General features: G+C 39.9%; 1 protein-coding gene and 1 long non-coding RNA gene across 7 annotated transcripts in view; one reads left to right on the top strand and one right to left on the bottom strand.

Moving 5' to 3' along the window:
- The window catches only part of LOC115300373 (protein argonaute-4), a 41488-nt gene that overhangs the window by 18103 nt on the left and 7041 nt on the right, over nt 1-16344 (top strand). For all 6 annotated transcript variants that reach the window (XR_003912625.1, XM_029950084.1, XM_029950081.1 and 3 more), the window contains 8 exons: nt 1897-2044; nt 2285-2404; nt 2532-2660; nt 2902-3035; nt 4136-4320; nt 5601-5760; nt 9273-9588; nt 9732-9866. Coding sequence is in view for 5 of the 6 variants with exons in the window: in XM_029950084.1 (XP_029805944.1) it covers nt 1897-2044; nt 2285-2404; nt 2532-2660; nt 2902-3035; nt 4136-4320; nt 5601-5760; nt 9273-9588; nt 9732-9866 (1327 nt within the window). In the remaining variant the exon portion in view is untranslated. The remainder of the gene's footprint in view (nt 1-1896; nt 2045-2284; nt 2405-2531; nt 2661-2901; nt 3036-4135; nt 4321-5600; nt 5761-9272; nt 9589-9731; nt 9867-16344) is intronic.
- Nucleotides 4453-16344, bottom strand: part of LOC115300376 — a 21888-nt gene continuing 9996 nt past the window's right edge. The window contains exons 2-4 of the long non-coding RNA XR_003912626.1: nt 13187-13261; nt 11299-11398; nt 4453-4554 (exon numbers count right to left, since the gene is read on the bottom strand). This is a non-coding gene — a long non-coding RNA (uncharacterized LOC115300376). The remainder of the gene's footprint in view (nt 4555-11298; nt 11399-13186; nt 13262-16344) is intronic.

Genomic DNA, 16344 nt, shown 5'->3' with positions numbered 1-16344 from the left:
AAGAGCATGAACTTAAATATATAAACTATATTATTTTGTTCAGTCAGAAGACTTTTGTTTGTTTATATTGTAGTCTGACAGGCAGAAAGAGAGGGAGACACAGAACCCAAAGCAGGCTTCAGGCTCTGAGCCGTCAGCACAGAACCCAACATGGGGCTTGAACCTATTGGACTGTGAGATCATGACCTGAGCTGAAGTCAGGTGCTCAACTGACTGAGCCACCCTGGCGCCCCAATGTTAATTTTTGAGAGAGAGAGCACATGCGAGTCGGGGTGGGGCAGGGAGAGAGAGGGGGACAGAAGATCTGAAGTGGGCTCTGCTGACAGCAGATAGACTGATGTGGGGCTTGAACTCACAAACCATAAGATCACGACCTAAGCTGAAGTAAGACACTCAGCGGACTGAGCCACCTGGACAGCCTAGTCTGACTTTATTTTGATCCATGGTTCTCAATGCTTAAACTTTAGTGTACATTGGGGCGCCTGAGCGACTCAGTTAGTTGGGCATCTGGCTCTTGATTTCAGCTTGGGTCACAATCTCATGGTCGTGAACTGGAGCCCTGTGTCAGGGCCCGGGAGACAATGTGGCACCTGCTTGGGATTCTCTCTCTCTCTTCCTCTCTCGCTGCCCCTCCCCTGCTTGTGCTCTCTTGTCTTTCTCAAAATAAGTTAAAAAAGTAATAAATAAAAAAACTTTAAACTTCAGTGTACATCAAAATCACTGAGAGGGCTTTGTTCTAGGTAGTAGAAGTTTTGGAGTGACATCTGGATAAATGTGGCATATTAATTCAGTGTGATTTGATTAAATTCTTCAGTAAGAACTCGTGTGCATCTAATTTCTTAAGAGTGAAGTTCTTAAGAGTTAGAAAATGATATTCCATGTATTCTTCATATTATACCATTGACTTCATTCTCTAGGGGAAAAAATGTTACCCAAACCTTATGAAGTCACTATTGACAAGTATAGGGGTTTTTTTTTTCAAGAACTTTATCTTTTTCATTAATTACCTCACATGATCCTATAAGAATAATTGTACTTGTAGGCTTATATGATCTTTGCATGCAAATTAAAAATACATAGTTTTAATATCACATAGATGATCCTCACTGCATTGTTACTCTGTAGGGCTATAGCAGTTAAGAAAGCAGTTTAAAGTTATTAACAAGTATTGGTACCAAGTATTTGAGATAGTTTGCCCCTGAAAAAGCCAAAGAAAGGGAACGTCTTAAATCACACTCCCGAGTTTATATCAGATATCCTGGCACAGCCTCATTTTCATGTATTTTGTTTTGTTTCCTCCAAACCCGCATATATTTGTCCTGGTTTGGGGGTCTGGAAATTCGCCTCTATAACTATGTTACATTCATGTTACAAAAAGTTCTCTAAACCAAAGAAAACTCTAGTGTGGGGGTGCCTGGATAGCTCAGTCAGTTCAGAATCTGACTTTTTTTTTTTTAATTTTTAAAGTTTATTTATTTTGAGAAAAAGAGCATGAGTAGGAGAGGGGCAGAGAGACAGGGTGAGACAGAATCCCAAGCAGGCTCCACACTGCCAGCACAGAGCCCAACGTGGGACTCAAACCCATGAACCATAAGATCATAACCTCAGCCAAAATCAAGAGTCAGATGTTCAACTGAGTGAGTCACCCAGGAGCCCCAAGCATTTGACTCTTGATCTCAGTTCAGGTCTTGATCTCAGGATTGTGAGTTCAGGCACCAGTTTGGGCTCCCCATTGGGTGTGAAATCTCAAAAAAAAAAATTAAAAATTAAAAATAAACAACCAGATTGGCCTTTGTTTTTTAAGTGACTGATCAAGGTAGAAAATGTTTGTAGGCTTTTGTTTGTTTAAGAATAAAAAACTTGAAGAAATTTCTGAAAAGATACTCTTTTCTGCAGTTTTCCTTTACAGCTAGAAAATGGCCAAGCTATGGAATGTACAGTAGCCCAGTATTTTAAGCAGAAGTATAGTCTGCAGCTGAAATACCCCCATCTTCCGTGTCTCCAAGTGGGACAAGAACAAAAACATACGTACTTGCCACTTGAGGTAAGCTAAACTGAATTGTCTTTTGCCAAATCTGCCAGTCTCCTGAATGAGTTTAAAAAATGTCATGTTCTAGGCTAGTGGTAGAATTTAGTATTAGCTTCTAAAATGCTTTGGGCAAATAGCTTCATTAGGTAACAGCATTTTCACGTTTTGGGAAAAGGAAGATGTAAAATACAGTTTAGCAAAGGCTTACGACATAGAAACCCATTACAAAATGAATTTCTCTTTGCCTCTCTGTAGGTCTGTAATATTGTGGCAGGACAGCGATGTATAAAGAAGCTCACAGACAATCAGACTTCGACAATGATCAAAGCAACAGCAAGATCTGCACCTGACAGACAGGAAGAAATCAGTAGACTGGTCAGTAAGTCATGGTCTTCAAGATAAACTAGCTTTAAGATGAGAAAAGAAGAAAATATAAAACTCCTGATTTGTGGGACACAGTTACTCTTTGGTTTTTATATACGCAGGCTTTCCTGTTCCTTAGGTGAAGAGTAACAGCATGGTGGGTGGACCAGATCCATACCTTAAAGAATTTGGTATTGTTGTCCACAATGAAATGACAGAGCTCACAGGCAGGGTACTTCCCGCACCAATGCTGCAGTACGGAGGCCGGGTAAGCTTTTCATTTTATTCGGCAAGCTTCTTCCAACAACCAATCAAAAAGAGAATAACCCAGGGTTTCTCCACTACACCACACTGAAATTTACCCATAGTTTTGCTCAGTATTGCTTTTTGTCTTTTGGCTAATACCAAATAGAGTTTTGTTTATCCCCTCATCAACATTAAAATGGCCTTAGATTGTAATGTCTTTTCTCTTTTCTTTTGTTTCTTTTTTTTTTTTTTTTTTTTTAAAGAATAAAACAGTAGCCACACCCAACCAGGGTGTCTGGGACATGCGAGGAAAGCAGTTTTATGCTGGCATTGAAATTAAAGTTTGGGCAGTTGCTTGTTTTGCGCCTCAGAAACAATGTAGGGAAGATTTACTAAAGTGAGTATCTTCATATTTTCAGCTTAGTAATATCCCTTCCAGATATGAAAATACCATCTTTACATGAATGTGCTGTGTGCACTGGCACTAAATCCCTGACTCTTATAGTGACACCATCTGGCTATAGGAAAAAGACCTTATATTATAGTAAATTGCAAACTTGGGAATGACATTAAGAATTGAGTCAGCTTCCTTACATGTAGAGCAGAAATTTGTGACTAACAAGGCCAAAGCAGTGACAGTTGGCAAACTCTTCTGCGTTCTTAGTGAAGCTTCCTTTGTTATTAATTGTATCTTTTCAGCTAAGATAAAAATTAGTCCATTTTTAATCATTATAATTTACTAGTGAGCTTGTTTTATTGCAGGGTCACTGACTAAGATCATTGGTTCATGTCTTACAGATGCAGCTATCTAGAGAAAGGAAGTTAGTAAGAAGGGTGGAAAACTCAAGGCAGGAAAAGGGAACTGGATGAAAGAAAGGAATCCTACAAATATTGGCAAATGCACAAAAGAAATTATTCAGAAAACTTTATACATATATTAAAGTAACTTCGCAAATCTAAAATTTAACACTTCGCAATGAATTTTAATTGTTTTAAAGTGATTATTTCTTTTGATATTGTTATTGAATCAAATCTATTATAAGTTTGAATGTAATCCTAAATATACTGATTTGTGTTTCCATATTCTCAATTGAACACAAGCTTACCCAACTATTCTCGTGCCAGGCTTACCAAAATATGCATACCTGCAAACTTTGCTTTTCTTTAGTTCGTAATTATTAACTTGAATGTTTAATAAAACGTTTGAACATAAATGCTATTCTAGTCCATGGGGCCCAATTGAGGCATAATTATTTAAAACTTCAAAATGATAATCTGATAGCTTGATATTCATAACACAGGTTCTTTGTGCACTATAATTGCAGTGATGCAATTGCCAGCCCCGTTTTGGCAACCAGTTAAGGATTTTTTGTTTATTTGTTTGTTTTTAATTTTGGCTAAGAATGTACAAAACTGAAAGAAGTATCTTACAGGAAAATAAATGCTAGGAGTGTGCTCTGAAATGAAAGCACTATACCACTGGTTCTGTTTTAACAGGAGCTTCACTGACCAGCTCCGTAAAATCTCTAAGGACGCAGGAATGCCCATCCAGGGTCAGCCATGCTTCTGCAAGTACGCACAGGGTGCGGACAGCGTGGAGCCCATGTTTAAACACCTGAAAATGACCTATGTGGGCCTACAGCTCATAGTGGTTATCCTGCCTGGGAAGACACCGGTGTATGGTATGGACCCTTTTAATGAATGAGGGATGATTTCAAATAGGTCAGGATAAGCTAGGTTATGCTGCAGTCACAAACGACACCAAACTCTCAGTGGCTCAAATCATCAAAGATTTATTTTTTGCTTTTGCTGTGTGTCCTTTGAGGTAGATTGAGGCCTCTGTTCCATGTCATCATGTTATTTTCACTCTGGGACCCAGATTGACACAGCAGTTACTATTTGGAATGTTGTTGGTCCTATGGCAAAGAGAAAAAAACGGCTCTGGAAGGTTCTTAACATCTGCAACTTTTTTTTTTTAGTTTATTTATTTACTTAGGGAGAGAGTGAAAGAGACGGGAAGAGAGAGAGAACGTGTGTAGTGGAGGCAGAGAGAGAGGGAGAGAAAGAATTCCCAAGCAGTCTCCTCAAAGTTGGCACATGACCCAGTGCAGGACTGGATCTCGTGAACTGTGAGATCATGACCTAAGCCAAAATCCAGATCCAGACACTTGACTGACTGAGCCACCCAGGTGCACCAACATCTGCAGACAACTCGTTGACTACAACCAGCCGCATGACTCTTCCCAACCTTTTTGTGGGAAGCAAGAATGGGGGCCAGGAAATACAGTGGGCATGAGCGTCAGGCATACAGTATAATTCCACCATAGTCCTCAAAGCAGGAAGAACTGGAATGTTTGGTAAAAAGTACATAGGAATATCAGAGTGGGGACGAGTGGGAGAACCTACCACTTGCAGAAAAGGAGCTGTTTGTATCTATTAGAACAAGAACGATACAAAGTTCCTTTGACTATGATTCAAGTAAAGGATTTGGGAGCCATAGACCCGCTGTTTGAACTTTACAAAATGTCTTCCACTCTTTCTGTAGTTGTTTCTTTTGTTACTTTCTGGTTATCTCTGTGCTTAGAGGTGAAGAGGGGGAGGGTTGGAGAAAAATACTTAAAATTCAAAGAGTTGGCATGTATACTGAGAGGGAGGAGCTGGGAGATGGATTCCTTTGCCAGATTCCTTTGCAAGTCCTGTGGAAAAATAACCTCAGGGGACTGAGTTAACAGTGGCAGGCAAATTCCAAGGGTAGAAGAAGTGGCCTACCTTCAATGATTGCTAAAGGGAAGAAGAGGGAAAATTTTTCTGGGGGTTTAGCAAATGAAAGGGTCATATCTAGCACAGGATACAGTATATAGTAGGCACTCTGTAAATGTTTGTGTGGATTTCCCCCTCTATTCTTAGTAATTAGCAGAATATTTAAACATCATTAAATTAATTAATGGATTTATTCTTGTAGCGGAGGTGAAACGTGTTGGAGATACCCTGCTGGGTATGGCCACACAGTGTGTCCAGGTAAAAAATGTGGTGAAGACCTCACCCCAAACCCTTTCCAACCTTTGCCTGAAGATAAATGCAAAGCTGGGAGGAATTAACAACGTGCTTGTACCTCATCAAAGGTAAGATTCTGAACTCTTTTTTTCTCCACTCTTTTATTATATAAGATCGAATATAACATAATTCACAGTAGAGCACATAAATCTCAAACATGCATCTCAGTTACTTTTTATATATATATATATGTGTGTGTGTGTGTGTGTATATATATATATATATATATATATGAATGTACTCATGTAACCACTACTCAGGTGAAGATATAGAACATTTTGAGGCACCTGGGTGGCTCAGTCTGTTAAGCGTCCAGCTTCAACAGGTCATGATCTCATAGTTCGTGAGTTCGAGCCCCGCATCGGGCTCTGTGCTGACAGCTAGCTCAGAGCCTGGAGCCTGCTTCAGATTCCGTATCTCCCTCTATCTCTGATCCTCCCCTGCTCATGCTGTCTCTCTCTATCAAAAATAAAAAATAAAAATAAAAAGATATAGAACATTTCTAGCACTTTGTCAGGCTTCCTTGTGGCCCCTCCCAACAGATAACCCCAAAATGTAAACATTTTCAACATAGATTAGTTTTGCCTATTTTTGAACTTCATGTAAATAGAACCATACTACATGTCAAATTTTATGCCTGTCTTCTTTTGCGCATCATTATGTCTGGAATTCATTCATGTTACTGTACTAGTAGTAGTTTGTTCTTTTTCATTGTTGTCTATTATTTCATTATTTGAATATACTACAGAATTTTAATCTACTTTACCATTGACAGATATTCTTATACATTCATTACACAAATTTTCTGTAGTTTTGGTAGACTTTAAATACTCTTTCTCTTGAGTATATATCCAAGAACAGAATTGTTAGGTTATTGAGAATACATGTATTTAGCACTGATAGATGTGTCAAGTAATTTTCCAGAGTGGTTGTAGCAGTTTACTTTCTGCTGAGAGTTCTAGCTGCTTCAGATTCTCACCACTTGCAGGTGTCAGCCCTTTTACCTTTAGCCATCGGGGGTAATAGTATCCCATTATGGTTTTAATTTGCACCCCCCCCCCCAATGATTAATCATGTTGAGCAAAATTTCATATGTTTGTTGGCTATTTGGATATCTTCTTTTGTGATGGGTTTGTTCAGTTCTTTGCCCATTTCTTAGATGGGATTATTAATCTTTTCATTAATTTGTAGTTTCCCTATCTATTGAGATAATATCTGACTTGTTAACTCTAAAATGTTTCCATGTGGGGGCGCCTGGATGGCTCAGTTGGTTAAGTGTCCGACTTTTGGTTTCAACTCAGGTTATGATCTCGTGGCTTTGTGGATTCGAGCCCTGCATCGGGCTCTGCACTGGCAGTGTGGAGCTTGCTTGGGACTCTCTCTCTCTCCCTCTCCCTCTCTCTCTGTCTCTCCCCTCTTATGCTGTCTCTATCTTTCTGAATATAAATAAATAAATTTAAAAAATATTGTCATGTGAAATTCTGTATGAGAAAGTGATTTGAAAAGATAAATTTAAAGCTGTGGTATTAGTCATCACTATACTTAGCAAGAATGTGAAATTGAGTGCCTTGCTATTGTACAATCATATTCCAATTCTTAATTTTCCATTGAATGAAGTTTATAGGTAACAAAATTATTCCTACAACATTGGTAGATGAGGTGTGCAGGCCATATGGGAAGTTAACCTAAAATCTGAAAACATTTAATTTCACCCCAAACATTTGAGACAATATAGCATAGTAGCCTAGAGTGCATACTTTGGTGTCTGACTTCCTAAGGTTTGGATTCCAACTTTACCATTTCCTAGATATGTAATCTTAAGCAACCTCCTTATTCTCTTTGGTCTCATTTTTTAAAAATAGAAAATTGAGATGATAATTGTACCACACTTATGGAATTTTTCTGAGGACGAAATGAGTCAATACAGGTAAAGTGCTTAGCGCAGTGACTGGCACATAGTATATGTAAGCTGTTACTATGTTATGCATATGTATGTTAGGGACACATGTTCGCTGTTGTACTGCTCTGTGCCAGACCCATGTTGCATAATGATATATACAGAGAAATATAGCAAGCACAGCCTCTGCCCTCATGGAGGTATCATTCTTTAGTACCTATTATAGGAGATTTTTAGATTTGGGATGTCTCCTGTATTACACTTAAAGAATTAGTACTCAATTCCAAGTCCTTCCTTAAAGAATTTACCAAAAAAAATGCATGATATTTTTCTCCTCGACTCCTTAGAAAAATCAGTGCCAAATGAATTAATTTTTTCAACAAATATTTGTTGAGTGCCAACCTTGAGTTAGGTAGTGTTCTAGGCAGTAGGGCTACTGCAATGAACAAAACAAAACTCTTGCCCTTGTGGAACTTATATGTGTGTGTGTGTGTGTGTGTGTGTGTGAGTGTGTGTGTGTGAGTGTGTGTGTGTGTGTGTGTGTGTGTGTGTGTGTAGACAGTAAATAAAATAAGTTAGTGGGGCACCTGGCTGACTCAGTCGATAGAGCATGTAACTCTTGATCTCAGGGTTATGAGTTCAAGCCCCACAGTGGGTGTAGAGATTACTTAAAAATAAAATCTTAAAAAAAATAATTGAGTAAAATATGTGGTATAAGTGATGCATACTACAGATTAAAATAGGGAAGTAGATAGGCTAAATTCTCTTCTCTAAACCTCACATCTTGAAGAGCATTGAGGTCTCTCTCAAAGTAAATTAATAAACTAATAAGTAAAAAATTTTAAAAATGGGGTGCCTGTGTTTACTCAGTTGGTTAAGTGTCCAACTCTTGGTTTTGGCTTCAGTCATGATCTCGCAGTTTGTGAGTTTGAGCCTTACATCAGGCTCCATGGTTATAGCTCCAAATTTGCTTGGGATTGTTTCTCCCTCCATCTCTCTTTGCCCCTCCCCTGCTTGCACACATGCTTGCTCACTCTCTAAATAAATAAATAAATAAATAAATAAATAAACAAACAAACAAACAAATTTAAAGAGCACTGGGAGCTTTTGTTCCAGTTTCATGTACATTGTGCATTTCTATATCTGTTATAGGAATACTAGTATCCCAAAAGAACTCGTTCTGGGAATATCTTCCCTTTACACAGAGAGATTTTATTAAATTTGGCTCAGGTCCTCTTCCCTTCCTACTATTATAGAAGAACAATGTTGACTTCTTTTTTTTTAACTTTTTAAAAAAATATCCACTTATTTTTGAGAGAGACAGAGCATGAGCAAGGGAGGGGGCAGAGGGAGAGGGGAGACACAGAATCGGAGGCAGGCTCCAGTCCCTGAGCTGTCAGCACAGAGTCTGATGTGGGGCTCAAACTCATGAATCACAAGATCATGACCTGAGTGAAGTCTGATGCCTAACCAACTGAGCCACCCAGGTGCCCCTGAACCATGTTGACTTCTTAAGTCAATTCAGATTCATTGCAGGAAAGGCAGAGACGCTCCATGGCCCTTAGAGGTCTCACCTAATGGGCACCGGCCTTTGTTCTCTTTTGTAAGATTATACCTGTGATTGTATCTAGTGAGCTTGTTAAACACAGACATGTTCATCTGTGTTTCCTTCGATCTGAGCAGGCCCTCGGTGTTCCAGCAGCCTGTCATCTTCCTGGGAGCTGATGTTACGCACCCCCCAGCAGGGGATGGGAAGAAACCTTCCATTGCTGCTGTCGTTGGCAGTATGGATGGGCACCCCAGCCGGTACTGTGCCACCGTTCGGGTGCAGACCTCCCGCCAGGAAATCTCCCAGGAGCTCCTCTATAGTCAAGAGGTAATTCAGGACCTTACTAACATGGTTCGAGAGCTGCTGATCCAGTTCTACAAGTCCACACGCTTCAAACCCACTCGGATCATCTATTACCGTGGCGGGGTATCCGAGGGACAAATGAAACAGGTACTCTAATTACCTATAGTTGCCTTTTGGGGTTTCTAGGTGTGTCTGATGGAGCTTCCTCCCATCTGCCACTCCAGGTAAATCAGATCTGAGAGGTGCTAGGTGAGTTCTCAATTAAATGTCATTCTATTTGTAACTCCTAGGTAGCTTGGCCAGAGCTAATAGCTATCCGGAAGGCATGTATTAGCTTGGAAGAAGACTATCGGCCAGGAATAACTTATATTGTGGTGCAGAAACGACATCACACGCGACTCTTCTGCGCAGATAAAACTGAAAGGGTAAGAAACCATGGTATAAGCTTCATTATCTGAGACTAGTGAATATGTTTTCAAATGAGCATACATACATTTTTTTCCCTAAAAGCAAAAGAATAATAATAAGTTAATAAATGTATTAATTCCAGCTGAGTTTAGATGATCACTTATGAATGATAAGGGTTTTAAGACTGAGTATTTCTCATGTGACAGAAATGCTGGCCTCAAGAGTTGTTAAGCGGGGGCCAAAAACACACCAGACATGCTCTGGTGATAGAGGCAACCTCCAAAGGGATCGTTTATCTATTTGGATTAAAAAAAATTTTTTTTTAATGTTTATTTATTTTTGAGAGAGAGAGAGAGAGCAAACAGGGGAGGGGCAGAGAGACACCCACACACAGAACTGAAGCAAGCTCCTGGCTCTGAGCTGTCAGCATGGAGCCTGACACAGGGTTCTAATCCACGGACTGTGAGATCATGACTTGAGCCGAAATCAGTGGCTTAACCAACTATGCCACCCAGGCGCCCCTCTCTGGACTTTATTATCATATTGCTACTTTTTGTTATCAATGCCTAAGGCATGATTCTAGGATATAAAGTAGAATTTCTCTTCCACATAGTTTTATATCAGTGTGTGGGATTCTTCGGATACACACTTTGAACGCTCATAATATCACACTTACTAACCATGGGCAAGTTAACTTCTCTAAGCCATAATGTTCTCAACTGTAAAATGTAATAAGAAGAATACTGTATCATAGGGTTGTTGTAAGGATTAAATTAATAAATGAATATTAATTTGGGGTACAATTCCCAGCACTTGACAAGAGGTGTTTAGTATAATGTATTTATAATCTGTTATTTATTGTGTAAACGAGCTAAATTATCAGTATTTAATAGTGGGTGACTCTGCTTCTGTGATATTTTCTATGACATTACTTCATCTTTTCCAGGCTTTCCCTGGTCCACCCCAGAGAGACCAGTTCTCTGTGTTGCTTAATTTTGTAATCTTGTGGGTCACTTCCATTATTTTCTAGTACGCCCTTAGTTTTTGTCTCTGATCCAAGGCTAAGCTATTTCTTTCCATTTTCAGAATCACTAGAAAACAAAGTTTTCTCCTTGGGCTCTAGTTCCACCAGTCAGCTCCGATTCCAAGTGTTGTCTTCTGAATTGCCCAGACCTGACTCAGCAGTGCTTCTTAGACCCCTTCTAATACAAATTCTCCAAACTCTTGCCCAAGCCCTGGTCACAGAATACCTCTCCCACCACTCCCTCCTTAACTCATCACCTCTCTGTCTCTCTGTCAAGTTGGTGTCCATGTAGCTCTAGGACTTGAATTATTTTCCTAAAACCCAAGCTGTCTCATCATTTTGTTCTTTGCCATCCCAAGTCTTTCCTACCCTTCCAAAGACTGATAATCCTGATCCTTAGTCTACCCTGCTCCCTTGACACTTACCAACATCTCCAGTTTCCTTAACATGCCTCTTGCCAATCTCCAACGCTGGATCAGTCCACTTAACGATTTCATTTGCTTCAACTCTCAGGCTGATAAATTGCTGAGGAAGAAAGTCATTTGTTTAATAATGAATGATATTACAGATTGATGATATCAAATCTCAGCCAGCCCTTGAGGCTGCAGTTTCTCTGTTCCTCCAGTTCCCCACAGCATGTATTCCAAACCTTCACACTCCTCAACTCCCTGTCCCAATCTGCAATGCCTTCCCTGGCAACACTTTACCTCGTCAGCAATAGAACAACCCTCTATTTCCCCAGTAAACAAAATCTAGAAGGCATGAGTTTTCTCAGCTTCCTCTCCTCTACTTTAAACTGTACTGAAATATGTTTTCTTCTCTCCATGCTCTCACATCTCAGAGGCTAATAATCTCTCTACCTGGGCTTTTGTTCTTAAAAGAACACTCCATTAATTTTCATTGTTTTTCAAAACCCTGATTCCTTCTCCTCACCCACTAAAGTTCCTCAACTTTTCCTAAGTTCCCCCCACTCAGCTTCCCTTTACTCTGCTTATCTTTCTCTTATTTCATGACTAAACTTCTAGAGGAAAACTGACTTTCCCTCTGTATCTTCTTACATATTACGTCAGTTCTCTGTAATGTCCTGATTCTACTGAAACTGTTTGTTCAGTGATTTGCTCGTTTCTAATCTAGTGATATCTTGTCAGGTTCTTACGCTGACCTCTTCGCCTTAGCAATAATATGACTTTCCAGATTCACGGTCCTCCTTTATAATCAGGCTTTCTTAGACTCCTCTTCCTCTGCCCATTAAACACTGATGTTTCCAGGCATTTCATACTTTTCTCCCTCTTCTCTTCTGAATTTGAAATCTCTTTAGTCTCACCCACTTTTCTGCATTCATTGATTTGCTTAGAGATTCCTAAATTTGTATTCCCAGCCACTAACATTTCTATGCAGTTCCTGACCTTCACCTTCAATCATCTACCAGACATATTTATTTAGATGCTCTATACACATTGTCTCAGCAAGATAGGCTAGGCTGTGGTAATGAAAAAACTCCAAAGTCTTTGTGGCTTACAAAGATGTATTTCTTGCTCATATTACACATTCACTGTGGCTCTGCTGCAGCCGTGACCCTGATGTCCTCCTTTTGGAACCTAGACTGACAGAGAAGAATCTATCTTGAACATCAATAGTCGGTACAGCAGAGGGGGAGAAAGATATGCACAAGCCATATGCTGACTCTTAAGGCTTCTGCCCAGAAGTTACACATCTCAGGCCACATTTTACAACCAAAGCAAATTACATGGCCACTCCTGGAGTTAACTGGGTGGGAATGTATAATCCTCCCCCAGGGAAGGGCATGGGGATATTTGGCACTAGTGATACAATCTACCACAGGCATTTCAAGCAAAACACGTCTAAACCTTCTACTGATTGTTTTATCCTCATCCAAAGCCCGTTCCTTTTCCAATTTTCCTTTTCTTCTGTGACTTGGCATCACTGTACATTAATTCAGCCAAGCTAGAAACTTCAGAGTTGTCTTTAAACTCTGTTTCTTTCCTATCACCCCATATCTGGTTGCTCAAATAATCTTCTGTGTTCTGCCCTGAAATCTCTAGTCTCAGTTCTTCCTCTTGGGTGTTCCCTCTGGCCTAGGCAGAACCTTCTATATTGCAGGAGATTCCTAGTGGTCTCCCCATCTGCATTTCTCCTTCAGAGATGCACCCTCCACCTGCCGTCAGGGCTACGTTTCAAAAATACAGATCTCAGGGCGCCTTGCTGGCTTAGTCATGTGACTCTTGATCTTGGGGATATGAACTCAAGCCCCACATTGGGCATAGAACTTACTTTAAAAAATATGTATCTTACCTTACCAATATACTATTCAGAAATCTTCATTTATCCCTGCCTGCCAAATACTTCCCTTTGGTGTTCAGTGCTTTCCTAAGGTAGACAAAACATAACATTTTGGTTTCATCTTTCTACCATACTGTCATACACCATCCATTTCCCATATTGTGCATTTGAATCCCTGGGATGACCACATCCATCCCACTGTATTTATTTCCCCCTCTATTTTTATTAAGGTATAAAATAGATACCATAAAATCCATCCTTTGTAGTGTACTGTTTTGCAAGTTGTGACAAATGCGTATAGTTATGTAACCACCACATCTATGAAGGTATAAACAATACATCACACACACACATTCTTCCAAGCCCTCTGCAGTCAACCCTTTCCCTCACCCACAGCCCCTAGCAGCCACTGACAGACATTCTGTCCTTATAGTTTTGTTTTTTTCCAGAATGACATATAAGTGGGATACCATAGCCTGTGTTCTAGTTTCTTTTACTTAACACAATGCACTTGAGATTCATCTGAGTTTATCATGTATATCAGCAATTTTTTCCTTTTTATTGCTTAGTATTCATCAAATGGCTGAACCAGTTTATCTGTTCCTGACTTTAGGGCTATTTAGAGTGTTTCCTGTTTTCATCCCATCCCCCTTTTCAACTCCTGCTTATACTATAAAGGATGGCTCAACTGTTTCCTCCCACGAGCTTTTTCCAGTGCCTTCCATAATGCCCTTATCACACTGCATTGCAGTTCATTGCAGATGGTGTTCATGAAGGCCAGGAGTGCAAGTTCATTAGTTCTCTCCATGCCTCTGTCTCTCATCCCCAACATCTGCTGCAGAGCCTTGCACATGGGTGCTCAAGCAGTAATTAAACATGCCTGGATCCCTTTTTCCCCGAGGGCATCACCTTCTTAGATTCTAATCTGTTGATTCCAAGAGAGTTGCTTCAAAAAGGATTCTAAGGTCAAATAAGTTTGAGAATTACTATACCGACCATCTCCCTCTTAAAGATTATACATTACTGAATAAAGGTTCTGAGAAGTGCTACAATAGAAAAACCATTTTAACTTGAGTTCAACCCAGTATTTCTCAAATCTGTTTGACCATGAAATATCTAAACACATCCTGCAGAACTAATATTCCCCAAGAACAGACTTTGGGAAATGATGCCAGAACTATTATAACTCAGTTACATTTCCTCTTGTCCAGCTAGGCCCCCAAGTTCATATTTGAATTTGATAGAATGAGACTCTTCTATACTCATTAATGTTCTTAGACACATTGGCATGCAGTTCAGCTGAAGGTAATGATGGTTAGAATAGAGCCAACTAAACTCCCATCAAATTCATGCCTCTATGCAAAATAAACTTCCTCACATGGAACCCTGCTATATATCACAAGAGGATGAAAATTTATCAAATAGCAAGGTTTAATTCCTTTACCTGTAAATGCATTTTTGAAGTTCCCCCCTCTGCTTTCCTAGAAGTTTGATTTTAGAACTTTAGCTGTAATTGAACCTTATAATTTAGAATTTTACAAGTGTTTTATAGCTAGTTTTATAGTGATTAGATTAAGACCCCAAGATGTTATGCTTTGTTCAAGGTATGTATTTGCAAGACTAGGCTTGGAACTGAAACCCTGGATTTCCTAATTCTCATTTCAGTGCACTCTTACTGATAATGCATGTGGTGGTGACTTCTTTTATGGATTCTGTCAAATCATTATTTTTTTTCTTTAATGTTTTTTAGTGTTTATTATTTTTGAGAGAGACAGAGCATGAGTGGGGAAAAGGCAGAAGCACGCTCCAGGCTCTGAGCTGTCAGCCACAGAGCCCAACACGGGGCTCAAAACCACAAACTGTGACATCATGACCCGAGCTGAAGTCGGATGCTTAACTGACTGAGCCACCCAGGTGCCCCAAAAGCGTTAATTTATTGAGCCTAGTGTACCAGTACAAAGATTTCTTCATCTTAACTTTTTTTATTAAGTTTTCCTTTTATTTTTTATGTTTATTTACATTTGAAGAGAGAGAGAAACAGACAGAGTGTGAGTAGGGAAGGTGCAGAGAGAGGGGGAGACACAAAATCAAAGCAGGCTCCAGGCTTCAGGCTGTCAGCACAGAGCCTGACGTGGGGCTTGAACTCAACGAACTGTGAAATAATGACCTGAGCTAAAGTCGGACACTCAACTGACTGAGCTACCCAGGCACCTCTTCATCTTAACTTTTAGTGAAAGTTGTGCATATTTTTTTGTACTTCAAGTAAGAAATAAAGTTGCTTTTTTGAGGGGGGGCACCTTCCCTGCTGTTCTTTCTCTCTCTCACTCTCACACTTTAAAAAAAAAAATACTTTGTTATTTATTTTTGAGAGAGAGAGAGGCAGAGCCTGAGTGGGAGAAGGACAGAGAGAGAGGGAGACACAGAATCCAAAGCAGCTCCAGGCTCTGAGCTGCCAGCACAGAGCCCGACATGGGGCTTGAACCCACAAACCACAAGGTCATGACCTGAGCCGAAGTTGGACGCTTAACCGACTGAGCCACCCAGGTGCCCCTCTCTCTCTTAAAAGAAATATTTCTTTTTTAAGTTAAAAAAATTTTTTATATTTATTTGTTATTGAGACAGAGAGAAACAGAGCATAAATAGGGGAGGGGCAGAGAAAAAGGGAGACACAGAATCGAAAGCAGGTTCCAGGCTCTGAGCTGTCAGCACAGAACCCGATGTGGGGCTCAAACCCACAAACCGCGAGATCATGGCCTGAGCCGAAGTTGGATGCTTAACCGACTGAGCCACCCAGGTGCCCCTAAACGTTTTTTTGAAAAATTGATTTTTTTCACAAGAAGTTTATCCATTGCAGATGTCTTTTCATCCCCTCTGTGAACAGTGCCAATAGGTCAATATTCCAATATATCACCTTTAAATAGATGACAATAATGCAACCTAAAGTCATAGGTAAAATAATTTTTTCTCTGGATTCCCCTAAAGAAACAATGGAGTATATTTGTTTGGGAAAATACTTAAGGAAAGATAAAGTGGTTCGGCTAAGGAGAGTTACAGAAAAATCAACATGTTGAATTAAACTGGTTTTCCAAACTTAAGAACAGTTTGTGGGGTGCCTGGGTGGCTCAGTTGGTTAAGCATCCGACTTCGGCTCAGGTCATGATCTCACGGTT

Source organism: Suricata suricatta, chromosome 8 (assembly GCF_006229205.1).
Source record: "Suricata suricatta isolate VVHF042 chromosome 8, meerkat_22Aug2017_6uvM2_HiC, whole genome shotgun sequence".
NCBI classification, from domain to species: Eukaryota; Metazoa; Chordata; class Mammalia; order Carnivora; family Herpestidae; genus Suricata; species Suricata suricatta.
This window is presented reverse-complemented; position numbering and strand designations above follow the sequence as displayed.